Here is a 19755-nt window from a genome sequence, read left to right on the forward strand (position 1 = left end):
ATAAGTGACAATTTTAACAAATCACGGGTGCTTTTTTCACAAGCTAAATCAGTTTGAGCATATATATTTAATTTCACACAAAGGTATATTAAAACATACAATGTCCGTGAAAATATAAACAGAAAATTTTAAATTTAGATGTGCAGTCATGAGCATATTCTTGATAAGCTATTTTAAATTTCATTCTATAATACATCACAATCACAATCTCTTCATCACTCCATCTTCTCGAGTAGTTACATTAAACCTTCAGTCTATTTTATTTAAGGATCCAAATTATAAGAATTATACATCAGATATCAATTCCTGATGACTTCTATTGTGACTCCTTAAAGAAAAATGTGTCTGCTTGTTATATTTCGCCTTCAGGTACCTGTGTGATCTAAGCAGATAATTAACAATTGCATTTTTCTGCTCAGACAGACACTAAAAAACTATCCACATCCCTAAATGCACCGAGTTTCTGCCATGTGATTGGCTGATTAGATATTTGCATTAACAAGCAGCTGAAGTGGTGTACCTGTGAAGTGCATGGTCAGTGTATGTCACAGTCTGGCTACAGACTCATTTTTTCTCAGTTGCAATGTATATACTAAACTGCATTTAACATCTCACGATACACTACAGATACTCCTGCAGTGCAGTCATGTTTTAGAGTCACTGTGGTAATTGTGCTTTTAATGCTTTTAATTACCCGTCTAATAATCACCCTCTACATCAGCCCATATACAACATTCACAAATTACGTGAGAACGCAAATGGACTGAGGGAAACAGAAGCTTAAATACACAGTACAATGACGAGGAAACAGAAAATACATGCGGAACAGAGCTGAGACAAATTAGACATGACGACACCAGGGAACCAAAACTAAACACACTGAGCATGGAACACAAGACCTTCACAATAGAACAGGAAATGAATGAATGACTGACACATGAGTTTGACAGAGGAGTGGAGGAAAGGCAGACGAAAGGGAGCAAGGGAACATGAGGGAGAGAGAGGAGACATGATGGGCTCAGGAAACATAGAATGGAAAAGAAGGAGGGAGACAAGACGCAACGGCTCATACAAACACATAAACACAGACACAGAGAGAGAGGCAAAGACACAAGGGGAAACCTAACAACCCAAGAACTAAACAGGGAGTATAAAGAAATTCAAAACAGAACAACTAAGACTATAAATGAACCTGAACATAAACCATAATACAAAATATCACTAGAATAGAAGAAACTCAACATGATGGGTGAAACGGACCCAGAACCATGACATTTTTAACATTCCCAAGTCATCAGAGGGCTATTTTCTCACACAAAAACAACAATTATAATATCACACATTTAGAAGAGATGCAAACTAAATAAGATCTGAAGTGTAGTTAAGATGTAATAGTTTGCATAGTAGTTTAAAACCAAAATATTGCTCATAGACAAATAGTTTTTCATTGGGTGCATAAAAGATTAAGTGCAGGGTTAATACTAGGCATTTACATTGTGCCGATGGAGCTCTTGGAGTGCAGTGGCATTGACGTATATGCTGTCTGGCGTCTCGTATGTGTTCTCACATATATCCTCATAAATGTTCTCTTCATTCGTGTCTTTTGGTTGCAGACTGTCCATAATGCACTGGTGCAGGAAAATGTACTGGGACTGAAAAGGAAATACCAGACGTTTTTGGTTATTTGAAATGCAGAACTACTGCCTGTAAAGATCATAATATATCATAATATATTATGATCTTTACAGGCAGTAGTTCTGCCCTAACCCCTAACCCTAACCATAAAATATTCTGCAGTAGATCAAAAACGAAACATTAAGTCATTAATCAACATCTGAACATTACCTGATGCTGCTGAAGTGAGACAGAGCAAAGTTACAGGGGTTTTATTAGAGACACAGCTAAGCATTTTGCAATTTTGGATGATTTTAAAAAGTTTAAATTTGTTCAGTAGCCTATTGAACAGCAGAAATGAGTCTTTCTTTTCGGAAGCAAGTGAAAGGGAAAAAAAAAGCAGCGGCCAACAGCGCTGTAAACAACGGTAGCCTTGTGCATAATAAGCAAGCGAATAATGCAGAAAAAAAGATTTTTAGATGGGAAACTGTTCTTGGAGAGAGACAGCGAACTCTGCATGAAGTGTGATTTTATCGTGGTGGGAGCAAAACAGCAAAACTAATTCATGACGATGTTTACATGAAGCGAAATGTGAAGCGTAGTTTGGATCTTCATTTGCTGCTGGTTCAGTCAATATTGTTTGGAGAGAGATAAAAACCTGCAGCTTCTGAATCTAGCGCAAAAAGGGCGTAAATACAAATCGCGGATCCGCCGACGGAGGGGAATCAGTGAGCTGTCAGCTTTCAGCCCCGACCCTGCCCATGCCGTCGGGTGAGAGATCTCACTGCTTCTGATCTGTCGACGGGTCCGCGCTTTGTGTTTGTGTCTTTGTGCAGAATCCGTGTACCTGCTTTCATTTACTGTTTTAACTGTTTGGTGATTGTTGAAATTTTGTGAGGTTTAACCTGAGATTCTGGCATTTCGGGAAAAATATAATTAGTATTAAAAATCGATTTAGGGTTTTAATGAATTGATTTTACGTTATCCAAGCCCACCTCTACAGCAAAACACTTGATTGAAATTTTATTATAGTCCTGTTTGTGACATTCTGGACAGTATTTGTCTTTGTGTCTATGTCTACATCTTTTTAAGTAAGAGAGCTAAAAAATTTTTTTCATAAAACAAAGCTTGTTGGACCTTTTTGTTTATTAAAAGAATTGGAATGCTTTATTTTTGAAACTGTGCTGCAATGTTGAAAGAAAGCTATAAAATCCCAGGCAAGGAAAGTCGCCTTCATGTTTTTCTGTTTTTTCCTCAGTTACTTTAACACAAAGGCATCTGCTGTGATGCTTACACTTTTGATAAATTCTCGCAAGTGTCAGCTTTCTTTTTATAGATATAAAAATATGTACTGATATGTGATCAGAATTATAATATTTCTGACTGAGGCAAAATTTCTCAGATTCAAATCGAATCGAACCGTGGATCGAATCAATTCGGGACCATGTGAATTGGAATCAAATCGCCCTATTTTACTGTAACATGTACAATGAACAAACTGGGCATTAAAGATTTTTTAAAAATATTTTAAGGAGTCATCTGCTGGTTAATGTGTACAAAATTTGAAAACAGAAATTGAACAATAGAAAAGAATCTTTCAAACTCATATTTTAAGATGAAAGGATGGACAATAAGGACCTCAATTTAAAACAAACAAACAAACAAAAAAACAACTGCATATCTTATGATGAATAAAGTGCTGTCTGTGTGTTGTGTCACCAGCTGTGACTATAAAGAAATACATTAGCTAATTAAGGAAGTGGTGGCTCAATCAGAAGCAGTTTAACACAGTTACCTCCGTCTGCACCATGTACGGTCGGCTCAGTCTCATCTTGTGTACGAAGGCATTGATGCCGACTGCTTGTTCTTTCTCCAGCTGCTGAAGCAGCACATCCAGGGAAATGATAGTGCCAGTTCTCCCGACTCCAGCACTAAGAGAGACACAAACGTCATAATAAGATAGCAAAAGGTTTTTAAGGTCACATAGAAAGCTCTCATCACTGTGTTGTGCCAAAGTTATTATAGTTAACAAAAACTAAACTAGAACCTATAACTAGATGTGAAAACAATGTGGAAAACAATACTGTACACAACAACAACAAGCTTCAATAAAATTATAGAGGAAATGTCTTTAATTATAGTCTTTGTCCCTTTGGTCAAATTTGTCATCACAGCCTGCTCAGTAAGGCTTTAGTGCACGTGTTTGCAATTTGTAATGTAATATCTGCTCAATGCTTTTAAAAATATACCCCTGACAAATACCCTAAATGTTATAATTATTAAAAAAACAACAACACACAAACTAATGAAAGCTTAAATAAAACGGAACATTTCAAAACAGTAAAAACCAAAGTGAAACTAGTAAATGCAAAATGAAACTAAAGTGAGCTGAAAACAAGACATCAAGACAGAAAGAAAAATGGATTAGAAAACACAAAACCTGAATGACACTGTTAGTCACAAAAGACTTTTAATCACAGACAGGAGTGTTTGGGAATGTGATACCAACCCTTCACCTGCTCCTAATACGCTGCCTCGAAACATCACATTATATTTTTACAGTATCAGTCAGACACTGTCCATGCTGTGTCTCTATAAAGTCTCACATATAGTAGAGTTTATATGTGAGTACGTAGTAATTTATAATGTTGTGGTTAATTGAATGCCTCCTCTGCAGATCCCAGAAGAGGTCTGACTATAACTGTAACACAGCATGTTGTATTCTACAAAGTCACTGGAGCACAATTGTGTCGTTGGTGGTATTTATATTTATGAGAATGATCCCAATTTGTTTCAGTGAGTTTTCATAATCTTACAGGATTGAAGGCCACAGAAGGAAAGAAGTAAATATTAGGATGAACTAGTTGCTCCTAACTGAAGATCTTTAAACTCAGCACTTACACAAAAAATGACCTTTAATAAATTATGATTTAATATTAGTAAATTCTTTATGCTGACCAAATTTATGGTCTCCAGCTTTTATGTCACTTCTTCTTAATCTAATGTGAATGAGACTAAAGAAAGCGTGCCTGACAAAACAAAAAGCCCAAAACACCTGGATTTAACCAAGCAAATAGTCTATAGCTTTCCCATTCATACTTACTGCAGTAATCAGTAATAATGTTTAATAATTTTGGCAACCAATAGCTTATTTAACCCTAACCCTGAAGTAGCATCTTATTTATTAAGCGGTTATTTAGGAAGACATATCCTGTAGTAATGAAAAATATGTTAGTCCATTTCAGAAAGGTCAAATTACTGGCCTCCATCAAGCAAAGAAATATAATTGCTGAAACTCCTAAAATGGGTTAAGACATTTCTAAAGCATTAAAAAAAAAATTATAATATAATAAAATCTAAAAATTAATATTAAAATCTGGAGAGAAAGTAATGAGCCATCATCTTTTGAGAGTAAATATGGTTGCAAAATATTCTTGAATGATTGTGATTTGAGCTCAGTTAAATTTAATTTGAGCTCAGTTTGGTGAAACCAAATCATAAAAAACAAAACAAAATACAAAACTATTTGACTTGCTTTCACCACTCAGTTCAAAAAACAGCAGCCGTGTGTGTGTGTGTGTGTGTGTGTGTGTGTGTGTGTGTGTGTGTGTGTGTGTGTGTGTGTGTGTGTGTGTGTGTGTGTCTGTGGGGTCATTAGTGATAATTCAATAGGATAGGCACCATCAATGTTGAAAACTATAAATATGTTTTAGAGCAACACTTTCAGATAAATATCCCAGAGGTCCTGCAAGTGGCCCTTTTACCTTCTTTTACTTTACTTTTATTACTTTTAATAGGCCATTTGGAGGATCTCTTGGAACTTAGGACTGTTAGGTTGAAATTGTTAAATGTTGTCATTGTGTTACTTAAATTTGTACGCCTTGCCTTAAATTGTATGATCAAAGACATTCTTCTGTTTCTGTTACCATCCCCAGCCTGTTGAATGGTGAGGGAGGTAATTAGCTGTAGTGTTTAACTGTAGAGACATCCTATGTGAAAATTCTCTGTCCTTATTTAGTGAGTATGTTTTACTTCCTGCCATTTATGTCCTCACCTGTATATGGTAAACCGTTGGAAGAAGCTAAGCCAGATAAAGGGGTGAGGGGAGATGACCCTTTGTGATCAGCAGGACGTCACATAAACACACACACACACACACACACACACACACACACACACACACACACACACACACACACACACACACACACACACACACATATACACAGGCTTGTATATGCACACACACACATGCGCACACACACACAGTGCCTTAGTTTTATGACGCACCACAGGGTGGTTTTACAATGGGTGTTTGTGAAACTGTGGGTGCTGGTTCTTTGGAGTCGTTTGCTATAGCATGTGAAAACCGGTTGAGCTGTTCTGCCTTGCATTCTTCATGGGTGATAAGTCTGAACTAGCGGGCCTGCTGAAGCGCAGACTCAACAAGGACCATTCACTTTTATAGTTTAGCTACTCAGTTCTCTTAGATGTTTATAGGCTCTTAAAAGAAGAGGGGCGATGTCCCAACTTTATTGACTTGTGTTGCTGCCATCAAATTTAAAATGAGCTGATATTTATTGTTGGAATTTGGGTTGTAAGTGATGTGAGTTTACCTAAGTTTGTTGACAAGATCATCTAAATGTTTAATGACATATGTCTGAATACAGACAGTGGAAAAATGTCAGTCTTAGTTTTACTGGATCTCAGTGCAGCATTTGATACAGTTGACCACAACTTATTACTCAAACGACTGGAGAACTGGGCAGGTCTTTCAGGAACTGTACTAAACTGGTTCAAAACATACTTAGAAAACAGGAAATACTTTGTATCAATAGGTAACTTCACATCTGAGCAGACAAGTATCACATGTGGAGTTCCCCAAGGTTCCATCTTGGGACCCCTTCTGTTTAACATTTACAGGCTCCCACTGGCACAGATTATAAAGAACAACAAAATAAACTACCACAGCTATGCAGATGACACACAAATATATATCACAATGTCACCAGGAGACCGAGGCCCTGTACAGGCTCTTGGTAAATGCATCGAGGAAATTAATGACTGGTTGTGCCACAATTTTCTCCAGCTAAACAAAAACAAAACTGAGGTAATAGTCTTTGGCGCCAAAGAAAAACGATTACAGGTCACCAGAGAACTTCAATCTATACACCTAAAAACCACAAACCAGGCGAGAAATTTGGGTGTAGTGATGGATGCAGACCTAAACTTAGAGAAACACATTAAGACAATAACAAAGTCAGCTTACTATCACCTCAAGAATATATCAAGGATAAAAGATCTGATGTCTCAACAGGACCTGGAAAAACTAGTCCATGCATTCATCTTTAGTAGGCTTGATTACTGTAACAGCATCTTTACAGGTCTACCTAAAAAATCAGTCAGACAACTACAGCTCATTCAGAACTCTGCTGCTCGAGTCCTCACTAAGACCAAAAAAGTGGACCACATCAGTCCAGCTCTGAGGTCTTTACACTGGCTGCCTGTCCGTCAGAGGATAGACTTTAAAGTTCTGATGCTGGTCTATAAAGCTCTGAATGGTTTAGGACCAAAATACATCAGTGACTTCCTGACCCAGTATGAACCTTCCAGATCCCTCAGGTCATCTGGATCCGGTCTTTTATCAGTTTCCAGAGTCAGAACCAGACACGGAGAAGCTGCATTCAGCTTTTATGCTCCTTATATCTGGAACAAACTCCCAGAAAGCCTCAGATCAGCTGAAACACTCAGTTTATTTAAATCCAGGTTGAAGACTCACCTATTCTCAGCTGCATTTGAATAAAGCACCAAATCCACACTTTTAAGCTTAAATTTCAAAACTTACATTTAACTACTGATTTTATCTACTGTTCTGATTTTATCTGTTTTGATTTTATATACTGTTTTGTTTGTTTGTTAATTAGTTTGTTTGTTTGCTTGTTTTAATCAATTTTAAATCATGCTTTTTATTTGTTTTTGTTTCTAATGTCTCTGTAAAGCACTTTGAATCACCTTGTTGTTGAATTGTGCTATACAAATAAACTTGCCTTGCCTTGCCTAAAGTAAAGGTGGTCCAGTATTAGAGTGTGTGACTTTAGCTGGGTGGATATTGTATAAAAGCAACCCTGCACCCATGTAAAAGGAAACACTTATTTCATACCTGGAGTGAACCACAGTTGGTGCTTTGCCCCCTTCTCTCTCTATGTGCTGTCTCACCAGTCCTCTGAACTGGATCAGGATCTCTGTGCACTCTGGGACTCCATGATCAGGCCAGGCAGTAAAGTGGAAATGTTTAACTGTCTGTTCTTCTGAGGTTTTTCTCTGTGAGGAACATTCATATACAGTTACTTTAGGCCTATGTCTTGATATACAGCATAATATTTTAGGTATCAATCAACCATTATTCTTTTAAAAGCAACATTAACAGTTAAAGCCTTCAGTGTTTTCTATTTATGTTTTCTAGCCTTACTTAGTACCATCTACACACACACTCAGAAGATATAAGTAAGTTTTTATACATCTTTCAGGTTGAATTCTCTCAGCGTCCAGTTGGTCTCCTGTTGCTCAGATCTCATGGTGACCAACAGCTCTCCATAAAGGCATGACTTGCTGTCTGCAGGCCAGTATTGTTCACACCTGGTCTAGAAAAATGAACAAAAAGCAACAAAATACACATACAAAATGTATTTTAATCATAGATCTTGATCTGTTCTTTGTGAAGTAACATGTTTCCTCCTGACAACAACTTCCTTAAAAGACCATCAATAAAACATTTTAAGATTTTCCTGAAGACTTACCCGCCCTCCTTCAATGCAGTTGGTTACCATAACGATCCTCTTAACTCTTTGTTTCCAAATCATTCTCCAGAAATCATTAACAGTAGAGGGCAGAGGGCCCTGAGTGGCAATGTACTCTCTGTTACTGCTGTAGCCCTGAAAAGCAGTGGACAAAGTTAATCCATCCATCCATTCGCTTCCGCTTATCCTTTTCAGGGTCGCAGGGGACAAAGTTAATATGTAGACTAATTTAGCTTGTATATCTTCTGCTCGTTATAGAAATGAAAAAAGAAAGCTCATGAAATCGCACAAAGGTGCTTGTTTATATGCTTTCTGTATGGTGTAGTTATAAAGAGATCTTCACTGAACTTTATCTTAATGTAACACTTACCGGCATGTAATTGGCATTGATATAGTCTGAAATTCCATCAGGATCTGATGTAGTTAGCTTCACACGACACCAGTCATCTAATATGAGAAAACAGGTGATTTAACTCCAGTGCACCTCCAGTAGTCCTGACATAGACTGCTAGACTGAGCTCACAACAGCACGGTTCAACAGTCAGAGGAGAGACTCACATGGCAAGACGTTATTGAAACGATTCTTCACTTCCACCAGTGTGTGAATGTGAGAGTGAATGAATAGTGGTATTGTAAAGCGCTTTGGGTGCCTTGAAAAGCGCTATATAAATCCAATCCATCATTTGTTTTCAGGTAGAATAGCAGTCTTTCGTGTCTGGTCTGTTCCAACAGGAGCGAGGCACTGCATGAACGTAGCAGATAACAAAGCATGAAACTGAGATACTGGCCATCGTAAAACGAATAAAATGGTAAGAAATAAAACAGTAAAGACACAAAAACAGGAACACACAGAAGCAGAAGAGGAAAAAAAATCTTGATCTTTTTATGCACCTCATATTCCTCGCTGAAGCCTCTGTTCTCGTCCAAACTCAGTGGATGGAAGTGGTCCGGAAACTTTGCAGAGGGAATAGATCTAAAAATAAATAAAAAAAATACATAAATAAATAAAACATAAAAAAAGTAGAATTAATCTTACCTTTGTTTTGACCTAATGTTTCACCGAATTTACCGGAGGAACCCACCCGAGGGATTAATAAAGTTTTATCTAATCTAATGAAATAATAAAAATTATATGATAGTGATTAGGGATGGGTATCGAAAACCGGTTCTTGTTGAGAACCGGTTCCCACTGTTTCAATTCCTTGGAATTGTTTGCCATTTTTGCAAACGATTCCCTTATCGATTCCAGTCGCCCCGAATGACGTCACCACGTTGCGGAGCGTCGCTTACCTGGCAGGAAACACGGCTAAAAAGTTTGATTATACTTTACGAGAACGGAAGACAACAGGGCAACTTGCAATACTTGCAAAGTAGATATTTCATTTAAGGAAACACTACCGCATTCCGCTTGGCCTGTCGATACCTGTCAGCTGCCTCCGGAGTCCCACAGGCTAACCAAGCCAGATAGGACTCCTTCTTCAGCCTGGTGGCTCCCTTCACCTCTGGTGTCCACCATTTGGTTTGGGGATTACCACCACGGCAGGCACCAACCACCTTGCGGCCGCAGCTCAATGCAGCAGCTTCGGCAATGGAGACGCTGAACATGGTCCATTCGGACTCAATGTCCCCAGTCTCCCTCGGAATGCTGTTGAAGCTCTGCCGGAGGTGTGCGTTGAAGATCTCGCGGACTGGGGCCTCTGCTAGACGTTCCCAGCACACCCTCACTACGCGTTTAGGTGTACCAGGTCTGTCCAGTGTCCTCCCCCGCCACCTGATCCAACTCACCACCAGGTGGTGATCAGTTGACAGCTCAGCCCCTCTCTTTACCCGAGTGTCCAGAACATATGGTCGCAGGTCTGGTGATACGATTACAAAATCGATCATCGACCTACGGCCTAGAGCGTCCTGGTGCCACGTGCACTTATGGACACTCTTATGTTCGAACAGGGTGTTCGTTATGGACAAACTGTGATTAGCACAGAAGTCCAATAACAAAGCACCGCTCAGGTTCAGATCAGGGAGGCCGTTCCTCCCAATCACGCCCCTCCAGGTCTCGCTGTCGTTACCCACGTGAGCATTGAAGTCTCCCAGCAGGACAACAGAGTCTCCAGGTGGAGCACCTTCCAGCACCCCCCCCCCCCCCCCCCCCCCCCCCCCAGGGACTCTAAGAAGGCTGGGTACTCTGACCTGCCACTCGGCGCATAAGCGCAGATGACAGTCAGGACCCGTTCCCCGACCCTAAGGCGCAGGGAACAAACCCTCTCGTCCACCGGGAAAAACCCCAACATACCGGCAGCAAGCCGAGGGGATATTAGCATGGCTTGGGCTCTGGAATCAGTCTCCTGGAGAGGGGCTGGAGAGGGGCTGGACTCTGTCTCAGTCTGGAGTTGCCCCTGGTGAGAGGCGGCGGGCTGACTTATAGCAAATATAATGAAACTTTTTATACTATAAAAAAGAGTGTATAAAAACTGCCTGTAATTTTAAAATTAGTTTTCAACTAGAAAGATTATTTGCCTTATGTTGAATTCAAAGCAGTCCTCTTATTTTAAACATTTTATAATTTTGGGGATTTTCATATAAAAACTAGAAATAAAGACCTCAACATTGACACATTAGATATTGAAAGAAATACTAATTTTCTGCTTAAAGCTTTTTAATTTCTTGAGCTAATTTATCAGAACGAATTGGTCAGTTAATAATAAAATGATACCTGGATGAAGCTCATATATTAATACTGAGTCAATGAATATAACTGTGTTAACCTGCGGCATGTAGATGGTGAATAAAAGGTGTTTTGTTGCAATAACCTTTTTCAAGACTAAAACAATTGAATGCAAGGGAAAAAACTAAAAATTAAAAACTAAATTAAATCAATTCACAGATAATCTTTCTGTAACCAATATGACTGAATGCTTTAAGATCTCAAAAACTACTTTATAGATTAAAAATATGCTAGTCCTTCAAATGGTTTCTGTTGTACTCACGAATTGTTAATTTGTGTTCACACTGCAGGAAAACTCTGGAAGACTTTTCATAGACAAGAGAGATGTTATAGGTGGCACCAGGGTAAAGTCCAGTAAACGACACATTTTCACGTCCATTACTGACATGAACGTTAGATCCATTATAGGCGCTTGCGGTCGAAAACAAGCCTTCAATCTTTGCTTTGATTGATGAGTTGGTAACTTTCCAGTCTGCACTGGCACAGTCGATGGCTGAAATGGATGAGAAAACAGTTATATGCAGGAACCTGATTCTTTTTTTTATTTTTTTTATGGTTGTTTATACAACTCATTGAAAAGAAGACCACCTGAAGTGCTTCAAACTGCAGGCTCTTTGTAATTTTTCTCATGGGACAAAATTTCATTCTGATACTGAAAAAGTTATAAAAGTTTTTTTTTTTTTTACCTGTCACTGTTAAATTCGTATAAGGAGTGCTCCTAAGTCCAGCAAACACTGTGGTTAAGCTGAAATCATACTGTGTTCCAGGCTGAAGAGATGTCACTACTTTTCTGATTGTATCTGAGGACCTGTCTGACACACTACTTGGCACATCACCATTGATTTGAAGCTCGTATTGCCAGGCTTTATTCATGTTCTCCCACTCTAGAGTTATGCTGTTAGCAAATCGTTCAGTCACACTGACCCAAGGCACCACTGGTGGAACTGAAAAAACAAAACTCAGAAGTGGAATTTGTTCATCTTTTTCTTTTAGAGTGAAATAGCTACATGTGACTGTGTAACATACAGGAGTATAGAGCTAGTTCAGTTATCACAAGCTTTTACAAACTTAAGTCTGAGTAGGTGTGTGAGCTAAATGGCTCAGCATCAATGTATGTTTCCAATCAGGTGATCAGATCAGTCAAAATTCAATAAATAAAAAATAACAACATATACTAATAATATGATAATTATATAGTTATTATATAAAATATTATAATTAAGCATGCTGCTTGCTAAGAGGACACCATTCATGTTTGTTGCTCTATTACAAGCACAAGCCTATCATAAGGGTTAGATGCACACTTCCTTCTGCTCTGAGATAGTGGAACCTGGATGGATAAATGGCACTGCAGGCCAGAAGGAAAATATAGAAATTTGACTTGGACTTATATTGTCCATTTAAATATATTGTATCACAAGGAAAACAAACAGTTTAAAAAACCCCACTTGATTACATACCTGTCGGTGCACTAAAGTTGTATCCAGAGCTGCTGACGTTCTCAAACACAGTAAAGAGGGTAAAATTGTAGTTTGTCCCAGCAGTCAGAGAAGAGACCACACATGTAACTGATGCACCTGATGTCGTGCATCCGTCCATGTCATTCTTGCCAATAACAATACTACCGCTGTCATATTCTAGGATGTATGTTAGCATGTCGTTAACCTTCTCCCACATCAGAGTTATACTGTTCTCATTTTGTGTCACAGTCACATTCTGGACATTTTTTGGAGCTGAAAGAGGACAAAGAATGATTTCGGAAGCATAAATAGATGTTACTTTTTCCTTTCAAGGCACTCATAGTGACAAAGCAACACACATAGGGGAGACCGGGGATAGTTGTAACGTGGGTCAGTTGTAACACTTCCAATTTCTCCAATCAGGGCTAATATGTTCAGGGTTGGAATATGTTCAAAAGCTAGATTTTTGCATTCTGTCACACACACACATAGCTACATAAATGGCTCTAAGTGCATTCATGTGTTGAATAAACAAAGATTACATGTTAATGTTTTGTTAGTACCCTTATTTCATTGTGTTACATTTTACCCCAGGATATGTTACAACTAACCCAGACTATGGGGTTAATTGTAACATTTCACTCTTCGTGTTTGAGACCATACCATGCAATGGGTAATTGTGCTGCAGAGAAAATAGCTGCACTATTTAATAGCAGAGACATGTAAATACTTTGCATTACATTTTGAATCCACTACCTTAAAAGAGCTTCAATTTACAGACAGAAATGTCAAAAATGTTACAACTATCCCCGGTCTCCCCTATGTTAATAAATAAATGAAGCTCTGGTCTCATTTAGTCAGATTCAAATGCAGTTGCTGTGAATTATAAGGAGCTAAAGATGAAATAAAGACAATTTTACAAATTCTGATTCACAAATGACATCCTTAAGTAACCATTTTGGTTTCCTAAGTTTTAGTAAGGATGTATTCTGGGATGTTTTTAACCTTTTCCCACTGCAGTGTTATGCTCATCTCATTTTGATGCACCACAGTCACATTATTAACACTTTGTGGTAAGATAACAGCGGAAAGTGGCTTTGACAAAAAAAATCTCTCCATCAGCTAAAGTTTCAAGTACTAATGAGGCGTCCATCTGGGCTAATTTATCTATAATACAGAAAATATGTCTTACCACCATCAGTGACTGCGATGCAGTTTACTCCACTGCTTCTGACATTTCCAAACACAGTGAAGAGAGTGAAATTGTATCTGGTTCCACTGGTCAAATCTGACACTCTGTATTCTTTTTCAGAATTACTAATGTTGATCTCTCTTTCATTAAACACAAGAATATAATTGTCGATGTTGGGGACTATTTTCCACCCCAGAGTTATGCTGGTCTCATCTTGTCCATTTTTCTTAAATTCGTCAGCATTACGAGGAGCTAGAATAGAAAAACGTACAAACAAGAAACTGTAACAACATTTTCTGTCAGAAACAGAAACATGGAGCGAGGCTTCAGTTTCAGTATTTTTATCTGTCCTTTTGAAAAATATTAGGTGAGCTACACTCTTCTGTTTCTGAGAAACCTTAAACATCATTATAGAGCTCTGCCCTTGTTCAAGTTGTAGAGGAGCATCAACTGTGGAACATTTTAAAGGACTATGACTGTTTTAGATGTTTTTAAACTGTTAACCTCCACCAGGTTAGCAGTAAGCAGTCTAGGATTATAGGTCGGGTTAGTATTTGACATATTCAAATTGGAAAATTTGACAAATGTTTATGTTATTATTCTGTAGGATGTATTCTGGGATGTTTTTAACCTTGTTCCACTCCAGTGGTATACTCATCTCATTTTGATGCACCACAGTCACATTATTAACACTTTGTGGAGCTAAAGATAACAGAGGAAAGTGGCTTTGATAAACAAATAAAAAAAAACAACAACTCTCCATCAGCCAAAGTTTCAAGTACTAATGAGCCGGTCCATCCTGGTTTATCTGTCTATGTTAGAGAAAATATATCTTACCAGTGACTGCGATGCAGTTTACTCCACTGCTTCTGACATTTCTAAACACAGTGAAGAGAGTGAAATTGTATCTGGTTCCATCAGTCAAATTTGAGACTGTGTATTCTTCTGTAAAAGTCTTAATGCTGATCTGTCTTTCATTAAACAAAAGAATATAACTGTCACTGTTGGAGACTGTGTTCCATTGCAGCTTTATGCTGGTCTCATTTTGACTAACAGCCTTGAATTCTTCAGCATTACGAGGAGCTACAATAGGAAAAACACACACAAAAGAAACTAAAACAATGTTCCCAACAACATCTTGTATTTTGTTTATGTTTTAATTAGACTGAACATTTTGTTCAGTGCTCACTAACCTGTCACAGCACTGAATCTGTATCCACTGCTGTTGAGTCCATCAGACGTGGTGAAGAGAGTGAATGTGTAGTTTGTCCCAGCAGTCAGAGAAGTGACCACATGTACTATGGGTCCTTCTTCAGTTTTATTAATATCTTCTGTTATATTACCATATTGCAGGATGTATGTTGGGATGTTGTTAACCTTGTTCCAGGTCAGAGTTATACTATTCTCATTTTGTGTGGTCACATCCACTCTGTCAACATTATCTGGAGCTGGAAAAGAAAAGAGGACACACAGTGGTTATAGTTAAAAAAAAGAACTGAACTGAAGCACTGACTATACTGCTTTCATTCCTTTGTACCACTGTGCCTTTTGTTACATCATCAGGAGCTGTGATGAGTTGAGAGTAGCATTCACCTTTTACCACAATAAAAACCCAGAATGACATTCACTTCACTTTCACTGATCATCAACAAAAGTCAAAGGATAGTGTTTCATTCTTACGGGCTTTTGTTGTCGTAGATGTAGAAGTCAGCGGAGTGGGATTTCTTTGAGCCAGCAAAATGTTGTTTTCTACTTTAAGATCCAGTGGAGTGGTTTTTGGTGTTGTAGCTGTCAGCACGTTGGTTCTTAGTCTTGTGGCTGTTTCTGTTTTGGCTGCACTTCCATGTCCTGCTCTCACTGTCGTCGTCACTGTCGCTGTGATTGTTGTAGAGGAGCCAGTTGTATCCTAAAAGCAGAAAAAGAGTGAACATGGCGAAAACTACCACATCTACAACAAATTCTAAAAAAATCACTTTCACAATGTAAAAAAAATGCAATTGAATACTCAATTAACACGAGGCTTGGCAGTCTAACAAAGCGGTGTTTGCTGCTTTTAATTTCACATCTACATTATATCATAAACAATATGTGAACAGAAGTGTGACTGGCTGCTCAAAGGAGTAATACTTAGAGATATTCTCTGAGCATTCTGCTGCGTAAGAGCAAAAACTTTCACTAAAAATAAAAAATGATGTGCAGGAAACCAGTGGCGGAGTGGGGTGTGGCTTACTGGGCTTAAGCCCGGGTTGTTTTTTCAGAAGCCCGGGGTCTTTTGGAGTGTAATTTTTTCATAGTTAGATGCCTGGCTGACAACTGTATAAAGCAAAAAAATACACACAATATTCGAAGCACATAGTGCACACTGTGGGAATTTACGACTGTGCGTAAATCCCCGCTAATATTGGTATGATCCGAGCTCAGGCACTAAGCGGGCGGGGCAGCTGCTGCCTGTGAGTGCGCTGTTGGAGAAACGGAGCCAGGCAGACAGAGGAGAACTGAAGTTCGACCAGGTACCAAAGCAAATCATTCGTACTGTACAAATAATGTAAATATGACGGTGCATCACGAAAGATTGATATCAAACTGATCACTTGACCCATATTACGTTACTCGCTCTTCAAGTGAATCAACAAATGGCGAAATGAAAAGCTGAACAACAACAATGCTGTTTCTTTAGAGAGTCTTAGCTTACATGTGTGTTTATTTCATATTTTCAGTTGTTACCCTCCACAGCTAAATAAATCGGTTTCAGTAATGCACTGATATACAAGAATGGACATAAGGAGCTTCTTTCAAAGAAAAACCTCTGGTAGTATTTTATATATTATGCTTTGTATGTTGTTCAGTATATTTCTATGCAAAACAATAGGAACTTCAATACACAGCAGTATATTCACAGTTGAAACCAGTTATTTACATACACTTTATGGAAAACACAAGAACATTTTTTTACTGTACAACATCAATTTAGAGTAAACTTGTTTTGTTTTGGATAAATAAATATTGAAATATCTTTTGAATTAGTTAAATGTCAGAATAAAGAGAGGGAGCTGTCTATTTTTATCACTTTCATCAAATTTAGGAGTACATGTAAACTAAGTTTATTGTTAATTAATAAGAAAACTCCAGACGATTCCATTCTGAGCTGAAGAAGCTTCTGATAGGTTAGTAGAGTCCATGTGAGTAAACTGGTGGCACACCTGTGGATGCATATAAGGCAAAACACAGAGCCTGTTTCTTTGACATGGGAAAATCAAGAGATGTCAACCAAAACACCAGAAAAAGAACTGTGGAGCTCCATAAGTGTGGCTCAATTTTGAATACAATTTGGTGCCATTTACAATTTAGAAATACAGATAGTTTCTCTCTTTACTCTTAAAGTTAACAAATATATATTTATCAATCTAAAAAACTAAACATTTAGTCTGATTTGATGTTACAATTAAAAAGGTGTTTGTGTTTTTATCTGAAGAGTGTGTAAATATCTGGTTTCAACTGTATATTTGATGATTGTCAGCACAAAGAGGGAGAGAGAGGAACAGAGAGGGAGAGAGAGAGGAACAGAGAGAGAGAGAGAGAGAGGAACAGAGAGGGAGAGAGAGAGGAACAGAGAGGGAGAGAGAGAGGAACAGAGAGGGTGAGAGAGAGGAACAGAGAGGGAGAGAGAGAGGAACAGAGAGGGAGAGAGAGAGGAACAGAGAGGGAGATGGAGAATGAGGACAGAACAGAGATGGAACAAGAGCAGGTGAGACACACATGTTAGTTAAATGGTTGTTTACCAAAAGTATCACCGTATCATAGGTCCTCATGTATCTCGTACCTAGTGTTTCCTTTTAGGTTTGCTATTTTTCAAATTCTACATTTATTAAGTTATGCAGGCTTGTTTGCACAACAAGGCTAAATAATTATATTAACGTTTCTCAATCTAAATATTGTACTTTGGTAGAATTAAAAAATAAGTGTAGTGCAGGTCTATGATGATTTTTAGTGTTACTATCATCTAGTTCTGATTCTGGTTCTGTCTTGGTTAAGTCCTCAGTAGTCCTGATATTGAACTGTTATAGTCCTGTTTTAATTCCGGATCAGTTCAGAGCCAATTAATCTTTCAGTCATTTCTACCCCCCCCCCCCAAAAAAAAAAAAAAAAAAAAAAATCCCACATGCATACTACCCTTTAGGGATAAGCCCCGGATGTTTCAAATGTCTGGCTCCGCCTCTGCAGGAAACAAATAAGTCAGTGTCAAATTATTATTTTAGAATTTTATGTGTCAGCTCCTGACAACTATAGTAACATCTATAATGTATGAATCACAGAGCTGGCAAAAAACTTTAATTAATGAAATGTTCACTTTTGCTAAAAACACAAATCATATTGTATATTACAGTTACTTAATCATTGTTCTATAAAATATCTAACACATTTCTCCTCAGACATACTCTTTAAAATTCCACATCTCATTAAATCATTAATGATTTAATCATTAATGATTTAATCATTAAGACTTAATGATCTTAAACACTTACATGTAAGTGTTTAAGATATTGTTGAATTTATTATTAACATTATCTTCTCCTTCGTGCTCTTTTTTTTTCTCAGAGGAATAGATAGGTGTTGCAAAGAAGGAATAAATTCGTGTTTCAAAAAAAAGGCCAGAATTTTCATGCCGTTTAACAAGATTTTGTTGCTCCTGTATTTCTGTACAAACCAGTATTTTACAAAACATAACTATAGTGTTTAAAATACATAATGAAGCATGTCATGCATTTAGGCTTCACTGTGGTTTTGACTGCACTGTTTCCTTTTGTCGAGGGTAACCTACACTGAGCTTCACTATCTGATCACCATCAAAGTGAAAGGTAAAAAAAACTTACCCAAAGTAGACTCAGGAAGACACAGAGCAACAAGTGGTCTGAGATAAGGGATAAAAGCTTCATCGTCTTCAGGACTCCTAACTGGCACACATACTTTGAACTTGTTCAATTCCTTTGTTTTCCCAGGATAACCTTGTAGCTGCTATTTTCAGCACCTCTGCTGGTATGTTGACAAAAACCACACTTAAGTTTGGCAAAGAATTTCTCTGACCTGCACTATGATAACTTTAATTCAAAGTTGTTGACTTTTAATTCTTAGTTACATCCTCCTCTCGTAACCTCTGTTCCCTTTTCATATTGGCAAGTGACTAAGTAAATGGCCTTGTACAACTACAAAGACCTTTGTAACACCTGTTACTTCCGGTCATGCTGTGCTGCTTGTCAAAGGTACGTCAATCAAGAGCATTTGCCTCTCTTACATGTTTATTGGAGGTAATTGCTGCATATCAGCTGCTATTTATCTGTTCATGCTTGTGGCCGCTTGTGTGCCTTTATTATGGGCAAATAAAATATGAGACGTTTTTGTTTATGATCACAGGTAAAGTTGTGAACTGCTACTTTGAATAAATAATATTTTTGTTGTTTTATTTTAAGAATTTCCAGTTTTTTTAAGGTTTTAAGTAAAATCACTGTTTAGGTTCCTCCGCTGATTGCTTTCACAGCAGAGTGGATCTCCTTCTTGTGTCTTAGCACTGTCTCAGAAAGTTGTGATATTTATAGCTTCCTTGTGGTTGATCTCAATAAGGAACTGCGAACAGAAACTTACCCTCATACTGTTAACTGCGCACAAAGTCACAACAGTATTTATGGTGTCATATTTTGAGTAGCGCTCAATAAAAGTGCTGATATTTCAAAGAAAATTGTTGTCCACTGTGGAAACATGATGGGGAAGTTAGGATTCATATATGATAATAGTTTTCCTCATCTGTTAATATGGAGTCATTTCAATTTTTGAGCTTCCGTGTTATACTGAGGATAAAGATAGCTCTTTTTAAACAAGTGCATACATTGACTATTGATAGACAAATAACAGTATTTTATGACAAGGGGAGCCATCTGCACAATCATTCGCATGTTTTTAAGACTTGTGAAAGTTGGG

The 19755-nt window shown here is 37.9% G+C and overlaps 1 protein-coding gene across 1 annotated transcript in view; it reads right to left on the minus strand.

The window, feature by feature from the left end:
- Positions 1-7: 7 nt before the first annotated feature.
- The window catches only part of LOC146663496 (receptor-type tyrosine-protein phosphatase H-like), a 32252-nt gene continuing 12504 nt past the window's right edge, over positions 8-19755 (minus strand). Inside the window, exons 4-19 of the mRNA XM_085417372.1 lie at positions 15466-15691; positions 14979-15233; positions 14623-14868; positions 13786-14037; positions 12594-12866; positions 11820-12077; positions 11365-11626; positions 10803-10856; positions 9303-9384; positions 8970-9033; positions 8782-8858; positions 8412-8546; positions 8133-8255; positions 7775-7935; positions 3410-3545; positions 8-1652 (exon numbers count right to left, since the gene is read on the minus strand). Coding sequence (XP_085273498.1) covers positions 1482-1652; positions 3410-3545; positions 7775-7935; positions 8133-8255; positions 8412-8546; positions 8782-8858; positions 8970-9033; positions 9303-9384; positions 10803-10856; positions 11365-11626; positions 11820-12077; positions 12594-12866; positions 13786-14037; positions 14623-14868; positions 14979-15233; positions 15466-15691 — 2775 coding nt within the window. The 3' untranslated portion in view covers positions 8-1481. The remainder of the gene's footprint in view (positions 1653-3409; positions 3546-7774; positions 7936-8132; positions 8256-8411; positions 8547-8781; positions 8859-8969; positions 9034-9302; positions 9385-10802; positions 10857-11364; positions 11627-11819; positions 12078-12593; positions 12867-13785; positions 14038-14622; positions 14869-14978; positions 15234-15465; positions 15692-19755) is intronic.

Source organism: Rhamphochromis longiceps, linkage group LG8, assembly GCF_057381845.1.
Source record: "Rhamphochromis longiceps isolate RC_006_pf linkage group LG8, R_longiceps_female_GT1.1, whole genome shotgun sequence".
NCBI classification, from domain to species: Eukaryota; Metazoa; Chordata; class Actinopteri; order Cichliformes; family Cichlidae; genus Rhamphochromis; species Rhamphochromis longiceps.